General features: G+C 37.1%; 1 protein-coding gene across 1 annotated transcript in view; it reads left to right on the top strand.

Moving 5' to 3' along the window:
• The window catches only part of WDR72 (WD repeat domain 72), a 189,508-nt gene that overhangs the window by 45,090 nt on the left and 123,386 nt on the right, over positions 1–21,032 (top strand). The window contains exon 13 of the mRNA XM_068536268.1: positions 15,524–15,726. Coding sequence (XP_068392369.1) covers positions 15,524–15,726 — 203 coding nt within the window. The remainder of the gene's footprint in view (positions 1–15,523; positions 15,727–21,032) is intronic.

Below are 21,032 nucleotides of genomic sequence, written 5' to 3'. Positions count from 1 at the left end.
GATTGTTATTCTCTGGGAAAGTGGGTTCTCTGATTTGGCTGAGAGATAAAGGATATTGAACGCACTTGATTCATCTGAGGGTATCAATAATATCCAACTTCCACCATTAACTTACTAGTTAGGATTTGACAGGAAAGGTCTTTTGTGTTTCCAGGGTTGAATCAGGTGAAAACAAATCCAAAGGTCAAGTCCTTGGCTTGGGTGGTGAGCAGGGAATTTGACTACGGGAATGTTGTCAGACTTTATTTTGTGCCACACAAAAAACGCTGGTTGCTAATCTCAGCCTTGTCAAAAGTCCTGGGCCTGGATTGGCCTACTATTTTTCCCTTTCACATTCAAATGCAGGTGGATTCCATCCACTCTAGGCCAAAGAAGACAACAGACTTGTTTCAGCCACTTGGAAGAGTCAGAGTAACAGAAGCTCCACTGAGGGACACAGGATGTCATCTTATAGTTTGTTCATTGTTTGAGGGGATAGCAAGTCGTTTTTGTAACTTCAGTTAAATGAATTGTACTTTATGCTGATAGGTCAAAACTGAGAACCAGGAAAATAACTGGCATAAGAAGATTTGATAAGATAGTTTACTTTTAACCCAAGATTTGCACTGGAGGTTAACCTTCTTTCGTCATCACATTTTTCTTACTTCCAGAAGCGTCAATTTTAAGTCTAGTTAGGATTATCACATTTTACATGTTTCTTATTTTATGTCTATCATTTTTAAAACATGTTCTTATCTTCATTTTTCACATCCATGACTGCCTTCTCAAGTTTGGTCTGTTAATGAAACTATCCCTCATCAATGATTTTTATAAAGCAAGTTTTGCTTTCTTTAAATACTAGATTTAAAAGAATCTTTAATACATTATAATCTAATAATATATAAATAAAACAATCAGCAAAACTGGGAGTTTAGAATTAGATGACTTAGCTTATCTGAATAGATACAAGGAGAGGTCAAATGCATGATCCAATATCCTATACTATAGAAAACTGAGCACCCTACCAAGTTATTTCACAAAATATCTTTTTCGTTAGTTCTGGCCTCCTGGCTATCAATTATTGTGAATAAAGGTCCACGTTCTTCTAGCCGCAATTTAAAATTTAAAAGCTGTGAAAACAAAAGTTTTCTTTGTTTTTTTTTGATTCGTTTGTGGTGAGGCAACAAAACCAAACCTTAATTCACACGAGGTTATTTATTCCACGCAGTGTGAGTATTCTTTTTTGCTGTAGATATATGACACGTTTGAGTACTGTCTGCTCTTCCAGGCTCTGCTATAATTGTTTTACAATATGCATTTGTGCATTATCTTTTTTCTGCAAAATCTGAAAAATCCTGAATTCTAAAACACTATGGTCCAAATGTTTGTTTTTAAATAAATTTATTTATTTTTTTTTTATTTTGGCTGCGTTGTGTCTTGTTGCTGTGCGCGGGCTTTCTCTAGTTGCGGCGAGCGGCAGCTACTCTTCGTTGCAGTGTGTGGGCTTCTCATTGCGATGGCTTCTCTTGTTGAGGAGCATGGGCTATAGGTGCGTGGGCTTCATTAGTTGTGGCACGCGGGCTCAGTAGTTGTGCCTCACGGGCTCTAGAGCGCAGGCTCAGTAGTTGTGGCACACCAGCTTCATTGCTCTGTGGCATGTGGGATCTTCCCGGACCAGGGCTTGAACCCATGTCCCCTGCATTGGCAGGCAGATTCTTAACCACTGTGCCACCAGGGAAATCCCTCAAATGTTTTGAATAAGGAATTATGGGCTTCTGTTATCTTTCTCTGCTTTCTCCCCAAAGTAATTGATAGCTTTCTACAAAGTGCCATGTATCTCTGTGTCTTTGTTTTCTTGCCTCCCATTTATTTAACACATTTTAATCTGGCTTCTGCCTCCACTATTCTAATGGAACTGTTCTTGAGGTCACCTCGTTGCCAAGTCCAGCTGTCATTCTCTGGATGGCAAGTACTTGACTTGTCTGCAGTCACTCTGTCATCAGTGTCCTTCTCTTCTCTCTCCACCCTCAGGCTCACATGATACTGCCTTCTCCTGATGGCCAATAGCCCCTCTTTCCAGGTTGTTCTACTTCTGTATACTCTTGCTCTATTGTTTCCTGAGTCTGTTCTCAGTGTCCTTCTCCTTTTGTTTGTATTTTCCTTGGGCTATTTTACCAACACAGATGCTTTTTTTGTATGGTAAGATATACATAACAGAAATTTTACCATTTTAACTATTTTTCAGTGCATAGTTCTGGGGAATTAGACACATTTACATTGTCGTGCAACCATCCTCACCATCTTGGGAACATTTTCATCTTCCCAAAATGAAACTTTGTACCTATTTTAAAAAAGTCTTCATTCCTCCCTCCCCTCAGCCCTTTGCAAACACCAGTCTACTTTCTGTCTCTATGAATTTGAATCTGACTACTCTAGGTACCTCATATAAATGGAATCAGTACAGTATTTGTCCTTTTGTGACTGGCTTATCTCACTTAGCACAATGTCACCAAGGTTCATCCATGTTGTAGCATGTGTCAGAATATCCTCTCTTTTTAAGGCTGAATAATGCTTCATTAATGTTTTCTAATTCAGAACTGGGTAGGACAATGGTTGATGCCATATGTAACTACATACAAATCACTTAGAGGAAGTGGCAGTGGATTATAAACTATAGAAACAGTGACGGTGGTGAGAAGAATAGGATAAAATGCTCTGGTTAAAGAATAAGAAAAAGGAAATGGTTCTATAGAGTTAAGAACACACCAAAGACCACTGGCTATATAAGTAAACTAAATAGCCATTCCATGAAAGTCCTGATCAGTAATTCCAAAGGACATTACTGCTTCTTAACCTCAATATTGTCAACAGTGTCTAGTGGTGCACTTGGATCACTTGAAAGATAAGCTATGTTCTACATTTATTTTGTAAGCCTCCAGTAAAACATGGAATTATATAGTATACTTCAGAAGTACCAAAAACATTTAAAAATATACTTTAGGGCCAGATGGATTGGAATCTTTATCATCTTTTACATGACCCGTTGAAAATGTTCCTGACTACCTTGCCAGTCAAACACTTTCTTTAGTTCTCTTCTCCTTATTGCCAACCAAACATGATTTACTTTAAACTTAGCCCTGAAGATGCCAATCCTCAAGGTCTGTGGTGGAAATGTACCCTAGTGCACAGCATTCTTCTTGCCTTTTCCTAGCTTTCAGTCAAAATACCTTCCCTAACCACTTCCTCAACCACAGTACACACAAATACCCTGAAACTTATCCTTTCTGAACCTCTGGTTTTTTTGTACCTTCCTGCAGTAAGAATTAAATAAGATGTGTATTAAGTGCTAAGCAAAGATTAACATGTAGTTAATTAATGGTAGCTAATAGCAGTTTTGATGATGATGATGATGATGTTAAAAAGGAGGAGAAAAAAACATATCTTACGTATAATTCGTTCTGACATAATTCAGAGCTTTAAAAGCCATTTTTTTGATGTGGTATATTATTGCTCAATCCCAGCTATTTAGTGAATCTCCTCATGGTTTCTAATACTCAGAGTGTGAACGTAGGAGAAGGGGATTATGAAAAAGTATGGAATGTCTAGCCAGCCTTCACGTTTATTTGTTTTTATGACTATGCATGTATGTATTTAGTTATTTATTTTGCTTAAGAAGCAGGACTTTCACATGTAAAATAGTGAAGACAACAACAACAACAAAACTTGAGGTCTAAATCTGTGGTCCAAAGTAAAAGTACTGCCACAAGTCCTACCTGCATTAGTTTCCTATTGCTGCGTAACAGATCACCACAAATTTAGCAACTTAAAACAATAGCCATTTATTAACTCACAGTTCTGTAAGTCAGTCCAGGTGAGCTCAACTAGGTTCTCTGCTTAGGGTTTCACAAGGTCGAATTCAAGGTTCAGCTAACTGGGCTCTGAACTGGAGGCTTTGAGAAAGAATTCAATTCCAAGCTCATTCAGTCCTTGGCAGAATTTAGTTCTTTATGGTTGTAGGTCTGAGGTCCTTGCTGGCTGTTGGTGCTGTCACTCTCAGCTCCTCCAGTCCACTCCCTGATTCTTCTTTGTGGCTTCCTCTATCTTCAAAGCCAGCAATGGCACGTTGCATCCTTCTTATGCTTTAAATCTCTCTGATGTCCCCCTCTTCCACCAGCTGGAGAAAACTCTTGCTAATTTGGCCTGGCCCACCTGAATAATCTCCGTATTTTAAGGTCAGCAAATTAGAAACCTTAATTATATCTGCAGTGTTACCTTTTACCATGTAACAACATAATCACTGAAGTGCTATCATCATATTCACAGGGGAAGGAATCACATAAAGCTGAGGGTTATTGGGGGTTATTCGTAGAATTCTACCTATCATATTGGTGTTCAGGTAGGTTAGTGTCTCGAGGTCCCCATGGGTAAATGAACCCATGGAATGGAAGAATGAAGAAATAGGAGAAGCTTCTTGGGTAACTGGGTACAGAAACATGGCATGAAATTGTACAAGTGGCACTGGGGTGCCAGGATTATAGTGAAGGTACACTGAGAATTGGTGCTGACATGCCTGCTGGAGCTTTGGTTACCCATTCTTTGCCTAAAGGAAACCACTGCCATGTACCAAGGGGAAATTGATTGCAATCAAAAGGGTTTTGTCCTCCCATGACCATCATATCCCTCCAGCAAAAAAGTGACTTTCCATATGACTTCACCCCTCACCCAGCCAGCATCTTTATTCAGGAGACTGTTCCCTGATTCTTCCTTGTCCAATAGTCTTCCTTTTTCCAGGAAAAATTCTAGATCAACTCAGCAAGGTATTTACCTAATTAAATTAACTGACAACAGAAGTGAATAAATGATAGAGTCAAATCTCTAGGGATATTGTATCCCCTAAGTAACTTAACCTTCAACCGAGAAAATGAGGGAAAAAAGTCTATTTTTTGAAATATTTTAAAAGTAAAAAATAAGCATGTCTGGTGTAAAAGAATCAAAAATACAGAGTGAATGGCATTTTACAATACTTAGAGGCAGTACAATTTTAATGTTTTGTATATAATAGGTAATTATAAACTTAATTAAATATATTTTTTGTATCATAATATAGAAATACTTTTCCATAAACATTCACTTCTTAAATTTGTTTTAAAATTATATGAAGTCTTAGAATGAGGTTAAAAATTGAAATTTAGGGCTTCCCTGGTGGCGCAGTGGTTGAGAATCTGCCTGCCAATGCAGGGAACACGGGTTCGAGCCCTGGTCTGGGAAGATCCCACATGCCGCGGAGCAACTGGGCCCGTGAGCCACAGCTACTGAACCTGCGCGTCTGGAGCCTGTGCTCCGCAACAAGAGAGGCCACGATAGTGAGAGGCCTGCGCACCGCGATGAAGAGCGGCCCCCACTTGCCGCAACTAGAGAAAGCCCTCGCACAGAAACGAAGACCCAACACAGCCATAAATAAATAAATAAATAAATAATAAAATTTAAAAAAAAAATTGAAATTTATTCATAGTAGCTTCTATGGTGTTAGCACATGTTTAAAAAGAAGGAACATTTAATAAGTAAATACCTTATCCAAAAAACTCTACTTTCAAATTTGTTTAAAATTAATACATTATTTGTAATCCTTATACCTCAACAACTTTAAACCTCGATGTATTTTGGTCCTTTATTTTCTTTCACCCCACCCCATCCCCACTCCTTTATTCAGTTTTTCTGGAGGTCAGTGATCAGAATTAGATGTGAGTGTTGGGGTGGCCCAGCTGATAAATCCCAGTGTTTCTTTGAATGCGCCAGAGGCAGTGGCAGAGCTGGGGTTAAGGTCGTGGTGGTCAGAGACTTTGTGGAAATGTATTCTACATACCCTTAAGGTACAGAAGGTTGACGTGAAGCCAATCGTGAATTTATCATATTAGGACTTTTATATAGAGCAAAATGAGCTGCCTCCTTGGCAATCTATTTTACAGCTGAATTTATTATATTCAAATACATTTAGGAGTGAAGGTACATGTCTTTATGCCTCGTTTAATGTTTTCAGATCCATCACCTATCCCCACCTTTCCCTTATTTTCTAGTTAGCTAAGTTTGATACCTCCAGGGTCCCCTATCCCTGGTCAGAACTCCCATCAGTTATACATTTTCTGGAGTAAGATGCAGTAACTGTGAAATGGTTTTGTTAGGAAGGGGGCACCAGGTCGATCTCCATACACTTCTGCGAGCAAGGCAATGAACTTCATGTGTAACTGAAGATAAATGGTAAATCTGGGCTTCCCTGGTGGCGCAGCGGTTGAGAGTCCGCCTGCCAGTGCGGGGGACGCGGGTTCGGGCCCTGGTCTGGGAGGATCCCACATGCAGCCGAGCGACTGGGCCCGTGAGCCACAACTACTGAGCCTGCGCGTCTGGAGCCTGTGCTCCGCAACAAGAGAGGCCACGATAGTGAGAGGCCTGCGCACTGCGATGAAGAGTGGCCCCCGCTCGCCACAACTAGAGAAAGCCCTCGCACAGAAATGAAGACCCAACACAGCCAAAAATAAATAAATTTATAAAAAAATAAATAAATTAATTTAAAAAAAAAATGGTAAATCTTACAACAGACCCAGTGGTCAGATTCCTTGATATGTGGAATTTGATTACAGCTGTCAGTCAGCTGTTTTGTTGAAAGGTGATTTTATTAATTTGACTACAAAATTTGGTAGCGAGGCCATTATTTTGGCCTATTCTCTTTTAGAGAGAGTCACTTTGAAATATAACTGTCCTCTTAATTACTGCCCAATATTGTGGTGGATTCAGTTAGAAAATGCCTACCTGATGTAGAAAAAAGACTAACTATATGATGTGTCCACTCACATGTTCTTAATGTTAAGTTTTAGTCATATAAGTACAATTTATATTAATTACTAATCACATAATAGGAATTATTTACCAAATTCTGATTTTTTCACAATCCCATAATAAGCACAATATTTACTTGAAAAAAATTTTTGGTTAAACAAATTGTTTAAAATTTGTTGGTTTATAATATATGTGATTTTACTGTGCTGGGAGGATTTTATGTTTCTGTAGTAATGCTATTTCTACAGTGTTCTTCTGAGGAAAAACACCATGAGTTATAATAAATCAATTACTGTCTCAAATTTATTTACATATAATTTTTAAGTAAATAAAATATTTCTGTACAATGTGCTAAAAAGTTAACCCATCTGCGTATTGTTTTTGAATCTTAATTTACTCGTTATTTGCAGATGTATTCATCAAGTGATTAAGTTTTCTTTATTAACCATTTCTGTCCATTATGAGATTATAGATATTGCTTTTCCTACAGACTTAGTTGATCTAGATGTTAAGTTGTAGAGCAAAGTTTGTCTGGCTGGGGCTTTTAAATATGTAATTTAAAGCTATTCATTAATTAGTAGCAGGCTATGATAATTTTGTTGATTTTGGAAAGCACATATTGGTGGGAGTTGAAAAAATGTTTAGATAGAAGATAGCAAGTATTTAAAATATGGGAAGATTATAAGAGAAATAAAATCAAGGGAGCAACTTCTGACCATGTGGAAGGGAATCAAAGTGTAGAATATTACTACTCCTTCTTCCTTTTCTTTATGTAGATATTCAAGTCTATGACATATCAGGGATATTTTATCATCTAAATGCATTCTCTTTACCCTCTGCCTTGTTCTTCTATCACAATTGAAGGCAGCATCCTTCCTAGTACATGTCTTGTTTTAAAATATCTTGATACTTCAAAATCAGGTTTCATTACAGGCACATTACAAAGTGATGATTTGCCCTATTTAAAAACAAAACAAAAAAGCTATAGATGCCTTACAAATAGTGACAATCCCAATCCAGTTAAAATATGGCTGTATTTTAGCAACATACTGATTTACAACAGTTTCTGAATTTTCCTTCTTTCCTTTCCTCTCTATGTGCAGAAACTGCTAAAGGTTTTCGGCTGGTCTCCTGACAAATCTCCCTCCAAACTCTCTTGAAAATGACATTCTTTCATTGGGATTTAATCCTCACTCATTGCTGATAATGCTTCAGCCTTTGTCTCTCTGCTCTGATTGCTGTCTGGAACTGTACTTGTTAACTTTTCATGTCTGTTTGGATGGAAACAGAAACATCTCCTCTGTGCCCTCTTTATTAGGACCGTTTAGGTCGCTAGCAAGCGGCTACTCCACAGGTCAAATTAAAATATGTCATTCAGAGACTTACTTGTGTTTCCAGTTCCAGATTCTCAGGACGTCAGGAAGGACCTGACCACAATGCTGAGACCTGGGACAGGCGTCAGGCATGTGAATGCTGCTTTTCCCAGTGTTGGCTCCTCCTGGGCTCTAGGGTTGAAGTTTATAATGGGTATAATCTGGTGTTTTCTTCTGAGACCTTGGCATGCTCTGATGCTTTCATAGCCACCTCCTTCCATGGCTACAAGAAAAGGGTAGAATTTGGTTTATTCATTCAGTGAGCACATATTGAGCTCTGCTTTGTACCAAGCTCACAGAATACATACTTGCCAAAAAGAATTTAGCATCTAGTAGAGAGACAGCTCTGCATTTAAGTAAGCAAATAAAATACAGCAATTACAAATGTGTTAAGTTCTGCAAAGTAAAGAAGCTGAGATAGAAAACAATGCATCAGAGGAGAATTTACTTTAGAAAAGCCTCTCTGAGGAGGTGAGGTTTTAAGCTAATTCTTAAGGAGAAAGATGGAGCTAGCAGGAGAGAATTTATTTTCAAAGATTTTTTTTTCAAAAAAAAAAAAATCTAATTTGTGAGCAAGGGGAGGATGACATGGGAGGAAGCAGGGGTGAGAATATGACTTGTGGGTCAAGGAGTTTGGATTTAATCCCAAGTGTAGCCACCGTGAAAAATCATTAGCCAGGTTGCTGATGTCATATAATCCATTAAGAAGTATTTATCTAGCCTTTAATTTAGGCCAGACTCCAGCCTGGTTTACTGAGGAGGATTAAAAAGTAAGGCAAACGTATAATCCTACTCTGATTTTGATTATAACCTACACTGAGAGGCAAGGAGGAGTTTCGAGTCTCAGGTAGGAGGCAGGGGGACCACACTGATCTTATGCTCAGTGAGCTCTGGCCTGGTGTCAGGCAGATCCCAGAGCCACAGAACTAAACTGCTCACGAGGGGCTGAGAACCCACTGACGTCAGAGGAGGACTGTCATATGGCACAGCACCCACTGTGTGCCAGAACCTATTCTAAGACGTTTTACATATCTACTCAATCTAATTCTCATAGTAACCCTGTGAGGTAAGAAGGATTAATATCACCATTGCACAGATGAGGAAACTGAGGCACAGAAATCAAATGACTTGCCCAAGACCACACAACAGGTAAGGGTAAAACCAAGATTCAAGTGCAAGGCAGGCTGGTGCTGAGTCTGCTCTTACCCACCATGCAGTGATGTCTCAGGGCTGTCAGCCTTGGTGGTAGAGAGGACCACAGCTAGGCACACGGTTCCAAAGGGGGCCATAGAGAAAGTTCTGGTGTAAAAAAAGAAAATGTGATTAGGGATGCTGTGGGGTGCTTGAATTAGTGATGAAAGCAGGATATACAAATGGAAATATTGTCAATATGGACCTAGGCTCTGCAAGGAGGATCTTGGCTGCTTCTTATGTTTCTGTGCACTGGCTTGTTGAGGAATACGTAATTTTGGATCCATGAAAACTGCTTGGAATACTTGCCAGTGCCATCTTTCCTTCATTTTCCCATAGCATGTTAATTGTTCTAAGCTCTCTTATGGTTGTTTCCATTCTTTAATGTACTATTGTATAGTTAGGATTAAAACAAATTGTATAAAACCTCATATAAAAAAATGCAAGATATTTATGATTTTTTAATGATATTTTATACAATGAATATTTTACTTGGGGTAGATTTTATGGTATTTTTTGCACAACATCTACTATGAGGGAGGAAATGGTATTGTCACTTTCAATAATATTTAACTCACATATGTCTCTGCATATTTCCTTATCATGTTCAGATTGATCCAAATGAAGAGTGGGTGTGAGTTCAATCATATTCTTGATGTAGTACAGTGTAAAAGAAAAAAAAAAAACCTAATTATCATTGAGTTCACTTTGAAAAGGAAAAGATCCCCTGAAATTAGAAGTTGAATTAAGCAGTTTTGTAAGCCTTCAGTTTCTGATATTTCTTTAATATCAGGCAGTAGTGACTATTCTGCCTCTTGCCAAAGGCAGCTTATTAGAGTTGAAAAAGGCATCCTGTGTTGGACCTCCTTGGGGTCTGCCCTGCCGCCTAGGTTACTATTTACATTAGAAATACTGTTCTTGCTATTGACCCTCTCTAACAATTTAAGTATATCTCTGAAGTTATGTAAATTCCATAATTTCAGGAATATATTTAAAGGAACATTCTGCATCAGAAGTGATTTATTGTGACATATTAATATTAATCAGGATATAATCAAGAGAGAGAAATGACATAGTAATTTGAACAGAGATCATTTAAAATTAAAAAATTAGTAACCAGCATAAAGAATTTCAGTGGGAGGGACAGGCTAATAAGAACTAAAGAAAACTAAAGAGTATAGGAGTAGCAGATTTAAGAAGCAGCCATTACCCTAGAGCTGAGATAGCTGCCCAAGGAAGAGCCCTCCCCAACCCCAGGGCTAAGATCCTGACCTTGCTGGAGAGGTTATAGCTGTGGTCACTGGATGGTAGTGGAGCTGCTGTGGTGTGGTGTAACTTGCCAGAAATATGCCCTCTAGAGGACTAGGGAAAGCAATTCACAGGGAGATGCCTTACTGGAGGCACTCTGTTACAAAACCATCCAGAGAGTGTGCCAAGGGAAGCTGCCGTCTGCTGGGTGCTGCTAGCTTACTTGCACTGCAGGAGCCTGGTGCTGGGGAAGACACCAGATCTGAGAAGAAAAACCCTTTCTTCTACTAGGTCCTTCCAGCACCTTTTATCCGCAAAGGTTAACATTGCACCAGCTGTTAAAGGAAAAATATTCTAAAAGCCCATATCCGTTTTCAGAGCAGGCAGTAAAGGGTGAATTTGGAGCTAAGATACAATAAATTGATAACTGGCATACATGGGAATCCCTATCTATCCACTGTCAGGGTTTTGACAAAAGCTGTTGTGCTGAACTTATTAGAAAATCAGCTTATTATTTTCAAAATGCAATTTATGGTTTCTGGTCTTACATTTAGGTCTTTAATCCATTTTGAGTATATTTTTGTATACGGTGTTAGAGAATGTTCCAACTTCATTCTTTTACATGTAGCTGTCCAGTTTTCCCAGCACTGCTTATTGAAGAGACTGTCTTTTCTCCATTGTATATTCTTGCCTCCTTTGTCATAGATTAATTGACTATAAATGCATGGGTATATTTCTGAGTTCTCTATTCCATTCCATTGATCTATGTGTCTATTTTTATGCCAGTTTTGATGACTTTAACTTTTTATTATAGTCTGAAGTCAGGGGGCATGATTGCTCCAGCTCTTTTCCTGTTTCTCAAGATTGTTTTGGCTATTTTGGATCTTTTGTGTTTCCATACAAATTTTAAAATTATTTGTTCTAGTTCTGTGAAAAATGCCATTGGTATTTTGATAGGGATTGCACTGAATCTGTAGATTGCCTTGGGGAGTATGGTCATTTTAACAATATTCTTCCAATCCAAGAATAAGGTATATCTTTCCATATATTTGTGTCATCTTCAATTTCTTTCATCAGTGTCATAGTTTTCTGAATACAGGTCTTTTACCTCCTTAGTTAGGTTTATTCCTGGGTATCTTATTCTTTTTGACGTGATGATAAATGGGATTGTTTCCTTAATTTCTCTTTCTGATAGTTCATTGTTAGTGTATAGAAATGCAAGATTTCTGTATATTAATTTTCTATCCTACAACTTCACCAAATTCATTGATGAGCTTTAGTAGTTTTCTGGTGGCATCTTTAGGATTTTCTATGTATAGTACCATGTCATCTGTAAATAGTGACAGTTTTACTTCTTCCTTTTTAATTAGGATTCCTTTTTCTTCTCTGATTGTTGTGGCTAGGACTCTTTGACATAAATCATAGCAATATTTTTTTGGATCTGTCTCCTAACGCAATGGAAATAAAAGCAAGAATAAACAAATACAACCTAATTAAACTTAAAAGCTTTTACAGCAAAGGAAACTATCAACACAACAAAAAGAAAACCTACTGAATGGGAGAAAATATTTACAAATAATATGACTGAAAAGGGGTTAACATCCAACATATATAAATAGCTCATACAACTCAACATCAAAAAAAACACAACTGGATTAGAAAATGGGCAGAAGAACTGAATAGACATTTTTCCAAAGAGGACATGCAGATGGCTATGCACATTAAAGGACGCTCAACATGGCTAATCATCGGAGAAATGCAAATCAAAACCACAATGAGATATCACCTCACACCTGTCAGAATGCCAATCATCAAAAAGAACACAAATAAGAAATGTTGGCAAGGATGTGGAGGAATGGGAACTCTCCTGCACTGTTGGTGGGAATGTAACTTGGTGCAGCCACTGTGGAAAATAGTATGGAGGTTCCTCAAAAAACTAAAAATAGAACTACCATATGATCCAACAATTCCACTCCTGGGTATATATCTGAGAAAAACAAAAACAATAATTCGAAGAGACACATGCTCCCCTGTGTCCATAGCAGCATTATTTACAACTGCCAATATATGGAAGCAACCTAAGTGTCCATTGACAGATGAATGGATAAAGAAGGTATGGTATATACATACAATGAAATACTACTCAGCCATAAAAAAGAATGAAATTTTGCCATTTGCCACAACATAGATGGACTTGGAGTGTATTATGCTAAGTGAAATAAGTCAGACAAAGACAAATACTGGGGCTTCCCTGGTGGCGCAGTGGTTGAGAATCTGCCTGCCAATGCAGGGGACACAGGTTCGAGCCCTGGTCTGGGAAGATCCCACATGCCGTGGAGCAACTAGACCCGTGAGCCACAACTACCGAGCCTGCGCGTCTGGAGCCTGTGCTCCGCAACAAGAGAGGCTGCGATAGTGAGAGGCCTGCGCATCGCGATGAAGAGTGGCCCCCACTTGCCACAACTAGAGAAAGCCCTTGCACAGAAACGAAGACCTAACACAGCCAAAAATGAATAATAAATAAATAATAAATAAAAATTAAAAAAAAAGACAAATACTGTATGATATCACTTATATGTGGAATCTAAAAAATACAACAAACTAGTGAATATAACAAAAAAGAAGCAAACTCACAGATACAGAGAACAAACTAGTGGTTACCAGTGAGGAGAGGTAAGGAGGAGGAGGCAGTATAGGAGTAGGGGATTAAGAGGTACAAACTATTAGGTATAAAATAAGCTACAGATATTTATTGTACAACCCAGGGATTATAGCCAATATTTCATAATAAGTATAAATTGAGTATAATCTTTAAAAATTGTGAATCACTATATTGTACACCTGTAACTTACATAATATTGTACATCAACTATACTTCAATAAAAAAGGAAAAAAGAGAGTAGATATGCCTTGAAGAATGTCATTATAATTAAGCAAATAAAATTTTTGCAGCCATTTGGAGAAAAAAATGCAATTTACTTATTTGTCTATGGTAACTTTTAAAGAAACTGACTCACTGTAACCACTTCCCCTTATCACATTTGTGCTTCAACTAGTTCTTTGAAACAAAATGATCTAATTATTTTAAGTATTTAATAATTAGTCAATATGGGAACTACTGCTTACAAAAACAAGTGCTCAATATTTGTGAGAATGGGAGGTTTTTAGTTTGGAGTGGAAATAACTTATGTGTTACCTTAAATATTATAACAAATTACTTTTCAGATGTCTCTTGCCTCTGCATTACCATTAGATTTTAAGTCGCTCCAGGGGGACCAGGCTTGAGTCATTCTTGTTTACTCTGTATTACAGTTTGAGTAGCCACAGAAAACCTATGAGAAGAAAATAAATACCCATTGTGACACCGTATTCATAGAGACTCCTCACAAAGACAGTGAATTTTAGATGTTTCAGACACAAATTCTGGGATACAATTATTTTCAGGAAGAAGTACTAACTATAGTAATTACTGTTATTTTTGGTTTGAGAAGCTCTTCTATTGTCATCCTTAAGAGAGAGGATTTTCTTGATGTTGTTGCCCAGTTTACTTGTTGAAGATACATCAATCTTGATGGAAAAGGAAAGCTTAGAGAAGTAGCATTTATAAGATTTATATGTTAAAGATGTTAATTTATGAATGTAGATATGTTATCATGAAAATATACCACTGTTAAGAGACCAGAGACTAAATTTCTCCCCAATATTTTAGCATAGTAGCTATTAGTGATTCAGTATCCAAAGCACCGACTAAAGGTAGCTTATTGCTGAAAAGGAAAGATATGGAAGAGAGAAGGAGAAATGAGTAAGGATTGAATAGTCATAATCTTCAAATCTATCTAAAGACATAGGGGTATAGAAGCATTCTTTCTATTTTCTTATTGTAATTACTTTAAATCGTTTTTTTCTTAATACTGTCAGTAAGAATGATCTTTTTCCTTCTTAGCAAATAGTACAACTGCTTCTTTTTTCATTGGCAGGAAAGGAATAATAAGAAATAAAATTCTGTGTTTAGATTCTATGTCAAGTTAATTTTCCTTAGCTGCTTTATTTAGTAGGATATAGAGTATATATTTAATACAGTATGAATAATACAAATGAACTCATAACTGAGATGAGACAGTGGTCATGTTTAATTGATATTTATCAAGATTTCACTGAGTGTCATAACATTGTATTTTATAAAAACACTCTCTGTGAATTGTTTTCTGATACTTTTGCTCTATTTTATACCTGTTCTTTTTAACTGTAAATTGAACTTGTCAGTACTTTGAAATTCTGAAACTGCAAGAATGGCAGAGAAGAGGGCAAAATAATTTTTTTCTCTCCGAATAAAATAAGAAATAAAAGCCAAAATATATAACAGCAACAATATCAGCAATACCGCCACCAGCAACAAAACCCTAGAGTGGCCTGCATTCCTGAAGCTGAGGGTACTTGGGTATCTCTGTTCTTATTTCCCCTATTCACGTAAATGCTGTATTACCAAAAGAAACATTTTAAGGTTGGGAACCCAAGCAAAGCACTGTGGATTCTCTGTTGTTTGTGAATTGGAACACTAGGGGACAGCACTAAAATATTCCATAGTTGTTTGTTATTGATCACTTGCATACTGTATAATAAGTATGAGATTTTCCTGTTAACGACTATTGAAGGCCCTGTTGATTTCAGTGGATGAAAAAGCACAGAGAGGAAGATGAGCTTTTCAAGTCTATAATTTCAGCCTTTGTAAAATGATGATTTGAATAATTTAGAGGAAGCTCCAGGCTGTTTTTTGGTTGCAAGGAGATAGTAAGGCACGATAACTTAAAGAATTGTGATTTTGTGTTACAAGTGGTTTCTTCTTTTCATTCTTTGGGGGTAAATATTTTGCACAAATTTTTATTTCTAATCTTGTTTTCCAGGCACTTTGGAAAGACATGAAACGGGAGAAAGAGCAAGGATTATTCTTAATTGTTTTGATGATTCACAGCTTCTGAAGCCTGAATCTGTACTTCCAGTTGCCTCAGAGACACATAAGCACAAAAGTGTAGAACAGAGGTCCTCCAGCTCCTACCAGTTTGGGCCAATACCTTGCCCTGGTCTGCAGGTGGAGTCTTCATGTAAGGTAAGTTCAAATCAAGCTGCTGCTCACGAAGAACATTATCAACCCTGAGTAAGAAGTAATGTGCTTTCATAAACATGTGGCCATTAAATATCAGCACAAAGATAAGAACTCAGAGATGATCGCATCTACCAGACGTACCTACCAAGCGATCTTGGCTGAATCGGGATAACTTTTTGAGTGATTATTATTTTTGAATGACCATAGCATTCTTTTTTTGATAAGACAGGTCCTGGCTTATCAAGACTGAACCAGTTTTATATTAATCCTTGAATTCTAGATGGTTTTCAATGAAAAGGGGGGAAAATTATATTCTGTGGTCTGGATCGATTTTTTTTTTCACGTGGGTATTTGACCTCTTTTTAAAATGCTGATTACAAATAAACCAAAAAACATCAGAAAAACTGGATCGTTGTTTGGGCAATTCTTTTGGCATACTCAGCATCTCTAGGATCACTAGCTCTTTAGGATTCCAGGCCTCAGTTAACACACAGTGATGGAGTTTACATTCATTCTTTAGGATTCCAGGCCTCAGTTAACACACAGTGATGGAGTTTACATTCATTTTCTCAAGCCACGTTAACCAGCGTCACAGAAATTTGCATGAGTTTGATTATTTTTCAGTTCTAAACATGACAGAGCAATTTAATCTGCTTTCTTTAAGGGATTCTTCCATTCTTCTGTCATCTACACCTCCCAGTTATCCCCTCCTCAGGTTGCAACTGTGGCATTTATATGCGTATATATAATGTAGTATTTTTTTATGTAAACATATTTTCATAATAATGTCTATTTCTTTTTAATGGCTGCATCATGCTCTATACTGTGTATATACTATACTGATATGAATTATTTTCCTATGGCTTAATATACGGATTGTTTTTTATGCTTCAGTTTAGGACTAACACAATTAATGAACCTAAAGTTTTTTGTTTTTTATTTTTTTAATATTTAGTGTTATTTAATGGGATATATTTCCAGAAGTGGGGTTTCTAAGTCAAATTTTAGCTGATTTCTATTTATATGTTGTTAACATTTTCCTTTATTTTAATGATATTATGAAGACTTAAAGTAACATTAATAAGGACTTTAAATAAGACTTTATTTTATATCATGTGTATGTATGTAGTTAGAGGCAAAAGGATGTGTCATTTTTTAAGAAAGGCCAATTGGCTGCTAAGCTTTGCCTCAAAGCTGCAGGGGTGGAAGTGGGGGGACCAGCAAATGAGCCTCCGCTTTTTGGGTTTAAAGAGTAGATTTCGGGCTTCCCTGGTGGCGCAGTGGTTCAGAGTCTGCCTGCCGGTGCAGGGGACACGGGTTCGAGCCCTGGTCTGGGAGGATCCCACATTGCGCGGAGCGGCTGGGCCCGTGAGCCACACTTACTGAGCCTGCGCGTCTGGAGCCTGTGCGTCTGGAGCCTGTGCTCCGCAACAAGAGAGGCCGCGATGGTGAGAGGCCCGAGCACCGCGATGAGGGGTGGCCCCCGCTTGCCACAACTAGAAGAAAGCCCTCGCACAGAAACGAAGACCCAACACAGCCATAAATAAATAAAATAAGTTAAAAAAAAAAAAGACTAGATTTCAATTTTATCAGTGAGGCCAGAGTTTGTCAACCTTTTGAGAACTGAGTCATACTAACAAAACACCCAAGAAATGAATATTTAAATTAGAATGACAATTCTTTAATTTATAATGATAAATATGATGGCAGTTCATTGCTCAGCAGTCTCACAGTAGCAAAGCTACAGGGCATGAGGGAGAACGGGGAGGTGGAATTTTAGCAGAGGATTCCTTGATGGCCATGGAGTCAGAGCCCCAGGGTATTCATTCATTGAGCTCTAAGAAGCTAACGCAGTTCCTGCTTTCAGCCCATCGGGGTACTATCTCCCTTGGTCAAGGCTGATATACATTGAAAAATTTCTAAATTTTGGATTTCTCTCTTTAGGCCAGCTACTTTTGTTTATGCTTTCTTCTGCAGATGTTAAAACCAGTGATTAGGCTGCAGCTTTTTTTCCCCCTTTCTTTCCTTTTCTCATTTAGTCTAATTGTTTTTAGATTTTTCCAAATCTGTTTTTCATGTTCTTAACTTGAAAGAAGTCATGTTTTTTTTCTTTTGGCTATGCCGTGTGGCATGTGGGACCTTAGATTCCAATCTGTGCCCCCTGCAGTGGAAGCTCGGAGTCCTAACCACTGGACCACCAGGGAATTCTCAGGAAGTCATGTTTTATAAGGACAATTATATCAATATGATGAATTTTTTTTAACATTCACAACTGAAGTTGAAAGTGATAGGGTCTTAGTCTCCTAAAGTGGGAGACAGAACCACACTTCTATTACGTATTTTAAGGTTGGGGTAAGTAAAGCCCAGTGAGTGAGCCCAGCTGACTGCCAAGCATTCCCATCTTAATGTGGCTTTGTTGCTTTTCTTTCACAATAGGATTTGTATTTTATAGTGGAAATTATATGCTAGAATAGTGGATGAGAACTTGGATATGTCTTTTGACTTGTGCATGTCATATGCCTAAGGTCTGCAGGAGCAAATCTCATTCATCAAGTGCCTATTTTACTAGTTTAATTCCCAGAAGGTAAACTGACTGCTGTTTCTTGCAGGACCTCAGAGCTACCCTTTCGGTAGTGATAATAGTATATATAGATTTCATTTTCTTTATATAATTTTGTTTCTTTCTTGACTCCAGAAGGCAATAAAATGCCGGGGTCTTGTTTTCCTACTCTTAGGCTGATCCCAACTTCATTTCCTAGCTGCTGCCCTTTACCTTAGATGACTGCAATTTCCAACTTTTACTCTCTACAGAGTTGGAGAACTGAATTAGACAGGATTATCACCTCCTTTGTTATATGTACTTTACTTCTCTTATTATTGAGCTTACTGTTGAGTAGAGCTATTTTTATTTGTGCTTCTCCTAAGTTATATCTTCTCCAATTATGTACTGCATATCTTCTTCTCATCGTCTTGGATTTAAGCCTTTAAGATTGTTTTATCTTGATCTTTTATTTATGAATTTGATAAGCATAAAATTTCAAGAATGCTTATAAATTCTCCATTCTCCTTTTTGTTAATATAGTAAAATGCTGCATTAGTTTTCATAAGATTTAAAAAAAGCAGATTTAAAGAAGAGGAATTGAATCACACTTATTTCAGAGCTGGGAAAAATGAGGGACAATAAGCCTGTAAAATTTGGAACTATGTAGGGTTACTCTGTGTTTCAGAATTTTTTGGTATGGACTTCAGTGAGAGACAGGTCAAGTATTTTCGAATGGCAGCATGAACTGTTTAAATGGAAGAATATCATGTAATATCTGTGTGGTGAGCTCTTTGTGTTTGGCAATATTTTACATTTATTAGGATGCTGTGTCCACTTTTCCTTCTTGCATTTGAAGAGTGCATATAGATTTAGGAGAAGGTTTTAAAGAGAACAACAAATACAATAAAACATTTAAAAAATGGGTCCAATTAGAAAGGCCAAAGGAGTTGAATTTGTGCAGCTAGGCAAAGAAAAACCTTTGGGGTAGGAGAGGACCAGAGTCTTAAAGGATTTAAAGGAACACAATATCATATTAGTGATGGGGAACTGCTTTTCTCAGATTCTGCTGAGGATAAAACAAGATAAAAACTGTTTAAATTGCAGTGGGACGAATTTAGCTTCAAAGTAGAAAATAAACAACCTTACTAAAATCATCTTTACATGGCAGAACTCTTCGTTACCTCATCAGATTTTAACGAGGGAAGGTCTTTTTTGTCTTTTATTCTGTTGGTTGGTTTTAAATTCTTTTTCCACACTTCTTGTCTGTAAAATGAGTAAAAAAATAAACAGGATTATTTTAACTGCCACAATTTAGACCCATTGTAATGTCCTGGAAATGCCTTTTAAAAAAACAACCTGATTTTCTGTAGAATGGGTCCCCAACAGCTCCCCCTGGTTGCTTTTTTAGAGTTACATGTTTAATATGGCAGCCATTAACCATACATGGCTATGGAGCACTTGAAATTTGGCTAACACCACATGTTAAAATTATGTTTTGGATATACAGGCTTAAATAAAATATATTATTAAAACCAATTGCACCTGTTTCTTTTTATGTTTTTCAATATGGCTACTAGGTAGTTTAAAATTACACAAGCAGTTTGCATTTTATTTATGTTGGACAAATGTTGAACTAGACCAGGGATAAGCAAACTTTTTTGTAAAGGACCAGATGGTAAATATTTTAGGCTTTGCAGGCTGTATTTTTGCTGTTGTAACTATTCAGCTCTGCTGTTGGAGCACAGAAGCCACCACAGACCATTCTTAAACAAATGAGTGTGGTTGTGTTTTGATAAAATTTTATTTACAAAAACAAGCAGTGGACCACATTTGATACTCGCTGGCCATTATTTGCCAATTTCTGATCTAGTCAGTCCTCTCTAGACTTGGAAATCATGAGGTACTTGGAGGAACTAGCAAAATAGCCAATACCTACCCTCTCCCTAGATATCTAAATTTTTAATAAAGCAGCTTATCCCAACTTCTTCTGCACTATGAGGAATGTAATCCAAAAGCCCTTGTATCAAGTCTGTTCCCTGACAGCATTCATGAAATTGATGTGTTTGAAAATCTGCCCTTTGTGGAAAACAAATGTGCACATTATGCTTCCTAAACCAAGCAAGATTTTTTAAAATGAAATTTTCTTTAAATAAAGCACTTATACATGCATCATTATCTAAATATATAAAATTGATTATAAATAATGCATTTACATTTATTTACGTTCCAGTTGAGCTTTCTAGAAATATGTTTGTATTTTTTTAACCTTTAGTTGACCTTAGAGTGATGCCTGTTTGGTGCCATTTGCTGAAAAATCTTATTAGAACTTTATCCTGCTACCTCTTGTAAAACACAGATGGTGTACTGGTAGGCCACCAATAGAAAATCGGATCCCAGTACTACATATTACTTTACTGGAATGCAACATTAGTTCTTTTACATTTTATGAAACAAAAACATAACCAAAATGGAACTAGAGTAGTTTCTTAATTGTGCAATTTGAAAATTTCACCTGTGAATTTACATGTATCAATATGAAATAATAATTCACTGTGGCAATATTGCATGTTGCAGATTAACTCAGTTTTCATTAAACTATCTATATTTTATTATCAAAATTGAATTATTACAAAAAGCACAAATAATATTTATTTGAAAACAATTGTGTTATATAGGGATAAATCCTGAATATAGAATGATAATTTTCACATTTTTGATTAGTAGTTAATTTTCGGTATTCTTTTTAATGTAATAAACAGCATATGCC

This window comes from Eschrichtius robustus, chromosome 1 (assembly GCF_028021215.1).
Source record: "Eschrichtius robustus isolate mEscRob2 chromosome 1, mEscRob2.pri, whole genome shotgun sequence".
In the NCBI taxonomy this organism is placed as follows: domain Eukaryota; kingdom Metazoa; phylum Chordata; class Mammalia; order Artiodactyla; family Eschrichtiidae; genus Eschrichtius; species Eschrichtius robustus.
Note: the sequence above shows the minus strand (reverse complement) of the source record. Positions and strands in the feature narration are given on the sequence as shown.